The following is a 12,673-nucleotide window of genomic DNA, read 5'->3' as shown; positions in this document are numbered from 1 at the left end:
AGTGAGCAACAGTCACACACACACACACACACACACACACACACACACACACACACACACACACACACACACACACACACACACACAAACGTACACATACAAGCACGTGTTAAGTATCAAGACAGGATTGCTGTGCAGGCCCTGGTAATAAATGAAATAAAATTTGCATAATTAAATCAAGAATGTATCCTCAGTTTGTCGTTCAGCTTCGCTCTTTCTCCACTGTGAACCAGCGCTAATCCAATTCCATCATCAGCAGCGCTATATGAAATTACAGATACCCGGTTGTCTTATTTGAATCCAGCTGTGCCAGAGGAGTTAGATTTGATTTTGCTGGAATAGCAGAGACAGGATTTTTTTTCTCTCCTATGTGGAATAAAAATTTGTAACTTAAGCAAAAACCCGTACTCGTGTTTTCCCTTTCAGCAGTGTTGAGTGTGTGTAAGTTGTGGATTTGTGATAAATCCAGGCTCACCCACTGTGACTCTCAGCCATCAATCATTACAAATTCTACTTTTGTAGGTTAAAACATCGCCAAAGCACATTTCACAGATCTGCATACCATTCATCTCATTCAGCTCTCAGCTTACTCATTCACTCTATTTCTAACAGGGGGGGAAAGTGTTTTTGACCCACTTTAAGAAGTCATTAGATACACTTCTATGCCTGAGTTGAACCGAACCAAAGAATTTAATAAAGTCTTCCAATTACCAAAAAGCTGTAAACTTGCAACTCAACTTCCAGAAAAGCTGGAGCTTTGTATAAAATTAATTAGAAAAATGTAATAACTTACAGAATATTTAAACCCTGTCTTACATTAAAGGATCCAAGGACACATATCGAATGTTGAAACAGACGTTTTTGTTAAAAAGTTAAAATTTTCAAAATTTGTTTTGCTGTCTTTATATTATTCTCAATTAAATGTTGGGTTAAATTAATTTGCAAATCACTGTGATTTTATTTACATTTCACACTGTGTCTCTTCTTTTAGAAATGACAATGGAAACTTGCCTGAAGTTTATCCAACTAAGCCATTTGGCTCTTCTGTGTGCCTTATTGCTTCACTGCATAACTAATTAAGGAACAATTCCATTACTTTTTTTTTCTCTAAATCACTTTCTGTCACAGTGGCGCAGCAGAAGAATGTATTCCCGAGGCCACGATTCTGCCCACAGTGCATTGTAAATCAAGCGCTTTCGAATAAGACGCTCATATTGTTCTTTCTGCTGTTGTATGCTAAATCTCCCAATTGTTTCAGCACGATAGAGGAAGAGCAGATGTTGGGAAATAATTTTGCTTCATTTCTTTAGCTGTGGCTGCGCTCATCAGATTTGGGATATGCATCAAGGAGAGATGGATAGGAGCCGGTGGTGATAAATTGGCCCAAATGCAGAGCTTTAACGATGAAGAATGGGCACGAGGCAAATTTCATCGCAAAAAGAAAAAATAATGTAGACATTAGTAGCATACCTTGTCTCCACTCAGCCTAAATGGCCCTATACAATTGCACAATTTGCAGAAAAATCAGACTAACCGCCTCCATTAAATCTTTCTTAAAGGTTTGTTGCCAACAATAGTTACCTTTACATATTCACCTTGAGGTCTGTTGTTGGCTTAATCTATTATGCTTTGGCCCCTGTAGAGACGTTTATCACTTTGCTCAATACTGCTCCTACAGAGGGTAAACAGAAGCTGATAAAACAAAATGAAGTACTCCCCAGGCAGCCAGCAGGCGGTGCTGAGTTCAGGGCATTTGCTGTGCCTCCTCTTTATGGGCACTTAGCTGTCTATTCTTGCCAGAGATTATGTCGGTGGGCTCAGCGGAGCCTTGATGAGTCTGCTTTTATAGAAAACTTTTTGTGGTGCATTTCCTGATGTGGTGGCCTTTTTTGTCACTGCTCCTCTGCTGCTTTTTTCTCTGTGTCTCCTCCTAGCTTCAGGTCCTGTGGTCATTTGCAGTGCCTGTTTGATCTTCTTGCAGTGAGCAGAATAAAGATGAGCATTTAACAAGAAATAAATAAATAAAAAGGCCATAATTCAGACCTTTCAGACATTTTGACCATCTGAATGTGCCAATTCTATCTTTGACGCAGCCCACCACCCCTCTCCACAGTTCTTTCACAACTTTATGAATCAGTTTGCCTGCAGATATTTTCCTGGATGACATACTGAGGACTTTTTTTTTCTCCGCATTGTCTCTTGATGCGATCAGCATGGCCCTTCCTTTATCAAACACAGAAAAGACCTTCCATCACCACCTTGTAAATGTGTTCGCTGCAGTCTGTAAATTACAATAAAGGTGAAATTAATTTCCAGGTACTTCTATCCTCAGAAAGAAGAATGAATTCTGTGTTTGACTTTTGGAGCCTAGAGCCTTAAAGTGCACATAAACTACATTGGAATTTCACATTTAAATAAATTTTATCACTTGGGGAAACAAAGAAAAAGATGAGGCAAAAAATTCAATCTGAATTTCAGGCCAAAGGAAATCCGGTGTGGGCAGCATTGATTTGTTAGAAGAGATTTGATACAAATTCTCCAAAAGAAAGAGGAATATTACATGTCCAAAAGGCATTTGATTTCGAGCTTATGAAAGCAATCATTTCCACTGAAGAGAGAGGAAAAAATGCAATGAAAATACAATGCCATAATAAAACTGAGTCGGCCATTGTCCGTTGTTTCAGAATACGGATGCAACTCAGTCAAGTTATTACTGGGGACCGAGTGGCAAAACTTCACAAGCATCCATATTGTTTTTATTCACCATCGCCTTCTTCTATTCTTCATCATCTGTCTTCTTCTGTCTATGATAGTCCTAAAGCATATGGTTAAAAGTTCTGCAATTTGACACACTGATTAGTGATAGTGGAAAACATAAGAATGGAAATCAGACCAAGTTTCATGTCTGAGCACTCTAGCACCATCAACAGGTTCAATATTGAGATTCCTTTAGGCCTCAGTCCTCGGCCACCTCTGGTTGCAAGGAACACATTTTTTATTCCCCAGCTGGTTGGAGAGTGGTATGGAACCAAAATCACCAGGTGAAGTTGGTTGCAAAGTGGGTGGAGCACCAAAAAACTCCTTGTCATTGATTTGGTCACTAGCGGTGACGTGTAGTTTGCATGGAAGACAACAGCTTCTCTGCAAAGTGTATCATAAACTGGAACAGGAGATTGCTCACCTTCAAAGTAAAATATGTGTCTTAGTGTTGCAACCAACATGTTTCAAAAGGTTTTACTTTGAAGGTAAACAATTTTTGTTTACAGTTTGCATTTTATGTGTTCATGGGTTAGCACAGTAAGCAGTTAGCCAATATTTGCAGACAGAGTGTACACCAATGTCTGTTACCTGTTACAGCAAACCAAAGCAGCTAAACAGAAAGCAAGTATTCTGGGCTTCTTCCTGAGATCTTTCCCAAAAAGTGTGTCATGTGACTAGCAGGGTTGGAGCAATAATAACAAAAACTAACTGAAACAAAAGAAGATTTTTTATGAGCCTTAATGCATTAACCATTTTTTGTCCTGGTTTAAAATACCCTGTTTCTCTTTGCATTAACTAAAAACAATCTTTAGGTTTTTTGTTTTTTTTGCCCATCCAAGACAGGTAGTATTAAGCAGTCCAGCTAAAAGTTGATGCCTACGTTTTTCTTAAGTTCTATCTGCCTGTCTGTGACTAATTCGAAGAAGGAGACTCGCACACATTTATGTGCAAGAGTAATTAGACTGGCTAACAAAACACTGGAAAGAGAAGCTTGCACTATCTCACACAGAGGAAATGTGACTTCATTCTCTGCTAAGAACACCATTACTCCAGTACATTACATCATATAACAAATTATTACTTGCTGGTATAATAATGCTTAAAATCTCATTATGGGATCTTTGAAGTTACACAATGAAAATGAGAGTTACAAAACCTGCAGAGAGAGAGATGCAACTACAGTACTGAGCTTGTTCCAGCTTATTTTCATCCCTTAAAAACATACATACATATGCGTCTGCTTTCTTTAAATTCATAACACATATGTAATTTAAAATCATAAAATAAAACATGACTCTAAATTGTTCATATTAAGATATGTTACAAATCTCAAACCACTCTTAGTCTTCACATCCATACAAACCTAATGAATGCATTTGGCAGGAGCATGCAAAGTTAGTATAAGGTTAATATTATTATTATTATTATATGTGGAACAGCAAACTTTAATGGACCCATATAAAGAAGTGATTACACACCAGAGCAAGTCTGTGCATGCTTTGCATTCTAACATGACCCATGAAAGAAAATATGTGTCGCTATCTTCAGGGAGCGTGTGCCTAAAACTCATTAAGAATGTAATGACTGGATGCAAGATAAGCTTTACAGAGCGACAGGTAGATCATTGCAGTATTTAATGATCCAAGAGCGCCGCGTGCGCTCCTAATGGAGGTTCAGTTCGTATATTTGTGTCTGTATCTAAGGTGAGTTGGGGGGGGGGTTCTTCACTTGACTGTGTGTCTATACTGCTCTGCTTTTAATCCCCGGGGAGTAAAATTATATTTCCAGTCACCGATACCTGAACAACAGAGTTAAAGAGAATACAAGCTGGGAAAATTGAGTAATTTATGAAGCATATTGCGTGTCATTAGCACAGCATAATATATTGTGAACCACATACCGTGAATGTAATGCCGCTGAAGTGAATCATGCGCACGGGCCCAGCAAGGTGTAAAATGAGCAAGTACTGATTAGGCTGCTCCTTTGCAAAAACATCAGGAGACATTATTATGAGCCGACCAGCAAATAGACTTGGCCCAGTGTGTAACGTGCTGCATGTGTCCTTGAGAGATTAAAATTCTGTAATTGTTTTCCCTGTGATGATAAGAAAATTTGTTGTTTATCCTTCTTATGTAGCCAATGTTTACCGAAGACACATGAGCCCAATGGCCTTTTTAACTTTCCACAGTTAAATTCTCGCCGAAGAGCTGAACGAGATCCACAATATTCTCCAATTTCTGCCGCTGGACAATGAGCATGTCTATTGGAGTAGATAAATGCTTTGCTGAAGGGCCCACATTGTGGAGGAGAACATTATTCACTTGGTATTTCTTCCTATGCTGCATCAGTTCATCTGGAGGTTGGCCTGTTAAATCCAAGAACTGCTACAAGTTTAATCATATTAAACTTTTTGTTGAGGGGGTGGAGGGTTAAAATCTATTCAGCTTAATTAAAACATCTGCTGCTTTTGCCGATTTAAAGTCATTAATTGAATGGATGGATTTATTGAAGTCCTTGTTTAAAAAACACTTTTAATTGAGGTCTCTTGGAGCTCACTTGCAGAACTGAGGAGCTTGAAGCGTGTTGCAGTGCATTGACAAAAAGACCTTGTTGAAATGACAGAGAACAAGGTCGCGCCTGACAGATCACTGGGTGGCCCAAGAAGACTGGAGGAAGTAGGGGCATGCTAATTTGCTCCCACTCAACAAGTGTGTGTTGGAGAGGCAAAGCATGAAATGGACACGGTGGACCAGCGTGCCCGTTACACTCTTTGCCGTGGGACCACAAAGTAGTTGATCTTGGGTAAAGACGTCCTGCTCACATGGACTCAGTTGTGGTTACTTTTGCAGAAGAACGACAGGGTCTTCTTTTTCTGGAAGTACTTTGCACATATTAAAAAGTCATGCAATCTCTCAAATTGTACTTTTTTATTACTTGTGCATAAAGTGTTAGTTACTGATCAATGTGCATTTATTCCCTGCCACAGATTTACAGAGTTTCTGGAGCCCTTTGAGAGAGTGATTCAACCAGAGGAGCTTTGGCTCTACAAGAATCCTCTAGTTGAGTCAGACCACATTCCCAAGAGGGTCATGTTCGTAAGTACTGCCTGTTTAACTATGCATTCCTCTTATGTCAGACTTGGCACTAAGCACTTGGTAATTTTTGCGTTGTTTCCATGTTTAACAATTTCTGCATCATTTCTGCACATGGTTGTATTTTTACTGATGAGCTGAGGCCTGAATCCTGGTAACAAATACGAAAACAGCTTTAAAGAACTGTGGTGCTTAGCGCAGCAATGTAAATATCTGTTTTGGACAGCCGTAGGTGGTCCTCTGTTAAGATGAATTTCTAGCCGATGCAGCATGGATGGAAAGTAATTTTTCTCTGCCTCTTGCTGGAAGCACTGAACAGATAACCTGACGTTTTTATCCAGCATCGATTGGAGGGTCTGCCAATTTTGACCTCAGTTAACAGCAACAATCACTGGCTTCAGTACACTTAACCAACAATGCTCAAATCCCTGAGTGAGTCATTGTTTTCTACCTCTAATGATACCACTTGAAAGAGTGATTATAGTAAAATAGGACAACACAAAATAGCTTTAAGCCCTTTATATAAAATAAATAAATGCATAAATTTATGTATGAGTGTATAAATGTGAATTATGTGTCCCTCAAAGTGTTTGAATTTGAAGTTGCAGTGAAATGAAATATAAAACAAGATCTGTTGAACCTTAAAACCTGAACAATCTGCACTCTCAGGAAATGAGATGTCAAGCAGACCTGCTTTTTAAAGGTGATATTTCACGACTCAGTCCCCAAAACTGAGTTTTAACAGTGATTGCATTCTACCATGCAACATCATACAGTAAATGGTTTCCAAAGATTGATCAAACTATCTTTTAGAGCTTTAACAGTCAGATATCTCGTGGCAAGAGAGCAGGACCACTACTATGTTATAACAGGCTTTGCATGCTGTTACACTGTCCTGTGGCAGAAATGGTATTTAAGCTACAGATATTTACAATTATCTCTTTGATATTTCTTAATATTGCAATCAAGAAATTACTTATTTTAGCATAACATTCTCAGATCGGTTACATGTGTATGTAATCGTTCACAGCAGGACAAGCTTATCTACATTATTCCTTGTTAGAAGACCTTTTAGAAGGTTCTGACTGTTTAATCAAACCATCTCAGCAGGCAAACCTTTGGATGCCTATTGCTCATGTAGCGTACCTGTTGAAATGTCAGCGTTTGAGTGACTGGTGCTCCACTCCATCCTGTGCTGCTTGACACACATCAGTCAACAATCAAATTATTATGTGCAGAAACAGCTGCGTAGTAGGTGGTAAGTTCTAACTGTCTGTCAATTCGAGACAACTGTCAGCTTACGCAATGCAAAACCCAACACCTTTACCCCAAGTGCCTGAATACAGCCCATTAAACATCAACAACTGATCCACTTGAGCTTATCTTGGCAGCTCTTCTTGATGTTTAGAAGCTTTTGTGACAGAAAAGTTAGTGCTTAACATAAAATGGCTAAAGCAGAAGCAGATTTTCTCAAATGGAAAATAAATAAAAGCCGAGCTTTAAATTGCTCATCAGTGAAACATTTGATGGGTAATTTGTGATAAGCACTTGAAAATGCATTAGTCATAGAACGCGCCAGTCGAGCAGAAAAAACACTCACATTCACATAAGCAAGCGATTACAGTTCAACAGCTGAGCTGAATGTCCAGCCAAACACCATTCACGAACAAGATTATTTAAAACTCATCATCACTCTTTTGGTTTGTGTTTAATTTATAGATTATCACAACTTCAGTGTGCAAAGATCTTCACTCATGACACGACTGTAAATTACCCCACACTCCCACCACCCTACAGTCGTCTAGGAAACTATGCACAACTCAAGTTATTCAGTGTCACTGTTCTAACAACAGCTCTGAAGGTGTGGAGAATTTATCTAATAATTAAAAGCTGCCCATGAAGTGGAAAAAAAGCTTTACAAATCAGTAAAATACAAAAATTGCAACTGTTTCCATTTTTGCACTGTTTATGCAAATACCGGTAGTTGATTATGCATGATTTCCAGATGAAGCCTTGAAGAAGTTAATATGAGTATAAAGTATTCTAAAACATTATCTACAGTAATAATCTCTCTATGAAGTGAAATGAAATTTGCTCCAAATACTAGGCAGTGATATTAATTGTTTTATGAATTAGTTGCTATCCTGCATGAGCCCTAAGGAGATGGGCAAATCTCAAAAGTACATGTAAATGTAAAGAAATATAAACATTGCAGTTTACAAATGTATTGCAAATACGATAAAATGCTGTTATATAAGGAGTTAAAGAACAAGATATGTGTCTGTTAAGTATTAAATAGGCTTACTGTTAATTGATTAAAAGGTATGCTTAGTAAATGTAAAAGAAACAGTTAACAAAATCTTTATATTCTAAAATGACGTATGGAAAAGCCTCCAGCTGTGCACTTTGGACATTTCAGTCTTGATCTTTTTGAATGTCATACGTGAGAGGTAGATCTGGCTGGGAACCCAAAAACATTGCATGCCCATGATGTACTATACTGCCAAAATTATTTGCTTGTTTGCCTTGAGTGACATCCAATTCTTAATCCATAGGGTTTAATACAGGTTTTAGAGATCACCCTGGGTCAACACACCTGAATCAAATCATTAGTTCATTACCAGGCCTCTGGAGAACTTCAAGACATGTTGAGGAGGTAATTTAGCCATATAGATCTGCTGTGTTGGATTAAGGATGCATCTAAAACCTGCAGAACACCTGACCTCGGGGCCTGGAGTTCCCCCGCCCCTGGTTTAATACGATGTTAGCCCATCCTTTGCAGCTATAACAGCTTAAGCTCTTCTGGGTAGGCTTTCAACGAGGTTTAGGAGTGTGTTTATGGGAACTTCCAGAAGACCATGTTGGACAATAAGACCTGGCTTGCAGGCACCTCAGAAGTATTCTGAGGTCTGGACTGTGTGCAGGCCAGTCAAGTTCTTCCACACCAGCTCAACCATGTCTTTTTAGACTTTGTCTTTATGTCTTTTCAGGCTATGTCTTTATAGGCTTTGTGTATGTAGGAACAGGAAGGGGCCATGAATGCTTTTGGCACTATAGTGTAGCAACTTTTCAATCACAAGGTTTCCGCGCTTTGCCTGATTTATTGTGTGTTTCACTCTAAATATGCCAAAATGTACAAAATAAAGATGCTGTAAGAAAATTTTATATGTCTCCATTTGCATTTGCAACGATAATATATTTCATGTATGTTAAAGTTATAAGTTACATTGTCCAGAGTACACTTTGTCTTTTATTGTACATTAAGTTTTGCATTATGTTGTTCAGCTTTAGTAGGACGTGTGCACTTTGCACCAAACCGACTGCCGTGTTACAAGGTTAAAAAAACCCACAGTGACTTGTTTAAATTGAAATTCAGAGAGCAACTCTCGCTTCACTTATGAGTGTGAATGAAAGTGTGATTACACGTTTGAGCTATTTCGAGGGGATAGTGAGGTGCAAAGTGAGATCATAATTGGCAGCGATACACAAACATACTCAGGATGTACACAGCTGAACTAATGAACAGGACTCACAGGGAAAGGAATATGTGTGCGTTATAATAATGGGACTAAAACACTACCTTTGTTTTTTGCTACCTCTGTTGCTTAAGGAAAAGAAAATATGCAGAATTTGTCCAGAGAGTAATTAATAGATTCTCGGGCATGAATAATTACCTAGGTGCTGAGAGGGCCCCAATCTCATATCAAACTAAGGGCATAATTCTCTCAGCTCAGGCACGAAGAACCACTGAACAATAAAGAAGCTTGTTTTGCCCCTCAGTTTGCCTTGTTAAAATTAACTCTGAATAATAGATGGGCTCGGGTCATTCCCAGAGGCACAAATCATTTCACAATTAACCTGCAAAAAAAAAAAAAGAAAAAAAAAGACCTAATAGAGTGCTGTAGTACATCTCTAATGTCACAGTAATAACCATATATTTGTCACTGTCTTTATTTCCTTACAGGCAATTTCATTCCTTACTCCACTGGCAGTGATATTTGTGGTGAAGATAATTCAGAGGACGGACAAGACAGAGATAAAAGAGGCTTGTTTAGGTTCGTGGAGTTATTTGTTTGAAATGTCACAAATTTGTTGCTGATTATTGTCAGTGTAATCTAGCCCATTAGAAGTCTTCAACTGACATTTATATTGCATGTAGTGTAATACTGTGTGGTTTGGATTTCTTGTAAAATAACTATTAAAAATGTCTGTTTCTTTAATCCGTTTGATCTTTCCACAGTTCGACCTGGTTTTACTTAACGGTGCAGATCTTTGTGTTTGCTGGTACTGCACAAATTGATCTTAATCACAGCAACCACGAGTATTTACCAATTGAAATTTTATGCTGTTTGTTCTATCAGGCAACATCTGAGCGTTTCCTCCGCACTGATATGCCATTTTCCACTGGGTCCAGAGGCCTGCAGAGGCTTTGGCACATCAGACAGCATTAAGAAAGTTTAACACAAATCCAATTAAAGATTCTCCCAAAGATGAATGGGGGGAGCGAGCGTAGGTCAGTGCATCGGTCCCGAGATTACAGTGTTGTGTAGAACTAAACAGGCCCATTACTGCCTGCAGAGAGGCACTCCTAGAAGCTGAACGAGAAAGCAGCATCACGCCGAAGAACAAAGACTAAAAGGAAGCCCATTATTTTGACAAGTTTCTACATGATCACATTACTGAAAGTAGCTTTGAACCAATTCTTCCGCAAGACTGAATGAGAAAGAAAAGGAAAGCAGCTGTTCAACTGGGTCTGTGGTTAAAAAGTAGCTTTACCTACAGACCAATTTATTTTTCATGCCAAACTAAAATCACCGAAAAGTAGCTGTCCTCATATTCTTGCTAATTTATGGGGTTTCAAGCAGTCCCTGAGGGTCCTCTAACTCTGAATCTATAAATCAAATTTTCAGACAGATTTAATTGAACTTTCATAATTTGTGGGTTTTGAGTTAGATTTCCCGAGTACCAATGGAAATTAGTTTTTCTAATGTACTGGGTTTTAATGTTTGATACAGTGCAATCTACTAACACACTGCCTCTTTGCCTCATTTTCTTTGGAGTGAAAAGGATTGTTTTTCTTTTTAGAGTTGTCTAATAATCCTTTATCATTCCCAAAGTCATGCTGCTTAATTACGTGATTATCTCAGTGAGGATACAACGATGCCATCTTGGAAGTTTGATTATATTATATACGACTCTCGGAGAACGGCAGATGATCCTGTAATGATTTCTTTATGTGTGTTTTTGGTGACAAAGAATGAATAATATTGCTCAGCATCTGAGTGTGAGATCCCATACCACACATATAGTGACGTTCTTATTTACTTATGTTTTTTACTGTGTGTATGGGGATCAATCTTCCAGCAGAGTACAAGAATGCATTTGTGTTTACGCTCATGTGTCAAAGCATCAGCATCTAGTTATGAAAGTACTATATAAAAAACGAGGCTCTATGTTTGAACACCTGTGCTGTTAAAAAGAGAGAAGATTTAGAGGGTAGCAATATATTAAGGATATGACAATCGATTTAAACAATCGGTGATTTCGTCAAATCCCACAAATCACCTTGTTTTTCTGTAAGAGCTGAAAGAGAGGGTCTTTGCTAATGTAACGGCCGCAGTCCTATCTTTATTCATGAGGCTACTAATTTCCTGAAACTGTGCCTTAGAGTAATCATTGGGGCAAACTCTAGGGTATATGCATATGAATGCGACCAGATTTGGTTTGCAGAGGCATAGCCCCAATCCAAATGTAAGTAGACCTATTTGGCATAGGGACTGGTGCCGGATGAATACTATATTAGGGGGATGAATATATTAGGATCCCTCATGGTGGGCTAAAAAATGGCTAATCATGCAAGCTCCTCTCGGACCCTTCAAGATTAATTAGTGGATGTGAGGTGAATTTTGGCCGAACTGGAAGGACAGAGTTGCAGGGTGGGAATATACATGCGTGCCATATGGCAGTCCACCGCACTAGATGCACATTATATTTATAGCAACCACTTTCATCAGCAGAAATCTGCTTATTGTGTAGCAGGAGTTAAATGGGCATTAAGCGCAAAACACAAACTGTCAAACTGTGTCAGCGTTACGTTTGGCTATAGGTCAGCAAAAAAATCATTAGTGCAATAATGACCGTCAGCAAGCACCAAAAAGGATTTCCTAACATGTTAGGGAGTTGGAGTGGAGCAATAGTTTTATCCTGACAGAGATCTGACAAAGGATGAGGGAAACGCGCTGCAATTTAACGTCCCTGCCGAGACGGTATGTGCCTCATTCTGGGATTTCATTTGATCTGCACTGGTTTGCCCAAATTATCCAGCTGTGAAATAATACTGAATCTGTGCTCCTGTCAGCCACTCAGGAAGATAATTCATGTGTGTTTTGGTGGTAGGGTGAATGGACTCATTTCCACTGCGGACTACTGGGATGAACCTATGAGGTCAGGGTACTAATGATGAGTCCCGGTGGTTTTCTTTACAGCTAATTAAATGAACATACATTTGCAGTATAACACCTACCTGTCAACCTATTGGAGTTTTCCTGTTCCCCATCATGGAATTGTGAAGCAGGAATAGTCTGACTGTGAAGCAGGAATTGCTTCACAGTCAGACTAGGCTCTAAAAGGATGCGCTTATGTCAGTTTTTCTGTGAGGATTCTTTCTTCACTTTTATCACATTTTCAAATCTAACAAGTAACACATCAATCTCACCCTTTGTATTTAGTACTAATACTGTTACTAAACTTAGACATTATATTCAAATGATCTATTTTTTACTGCTTACCTAAGTTTTGTTGGTGTGCAATAGGGCTTACCC

At 38.8% G+C, this 12,673-nt stretch overlaps 1 protein-coding gene across 1 annotated transcript in view; it reads left to right on the top strand.

Annotated features, from left to right (window-relative positions):
- The window catches only part of plpp4 (phospholipid phosphatase 4), a 45,743-nt gene that overhangs the window by 21,022 nt on the left and 12,048 nt on the right, over positions 1-12,673 (top strand). Inside the window, exons 2-3 of the mRNA XM_085369488.1 lie at positions 5,747-5,855; positions 9,817-9,907. Coding sequence (XP_085225614.1) covers positions 5,747-5,855; positions 9,817-9,907 — 200 coding nt within the window. The remainder of the gene's footprint in view (positions 1-5,746; positions 5,856-9,816; positions 9,908-12,673) is intronic.

The sequence above is a fragment of the Diplotaxodon limnothrissa genome, linkage group LG13 (assembly GCF_057381915.1).
Source record: "Diplotaxodon limnothrissa isolate DT_005_m linkage group LG13, D_limnothrissa_male_GT1.1, whole genome shotgun sequence".
Classification (NCBI taxonomy): domain Eukaryota; kingdom Metazoa; phylum Chordata; class Actinopteri; order Cichliformes; family Cichlidae; genus Diplotaxodon; species Diplotaxodon limnothrissa.
The sequence above is the reverse complement of the archived record's forward strand: the minus strand, read 5'-3'. Positions and strand labels throughout refer to the sequence as shown.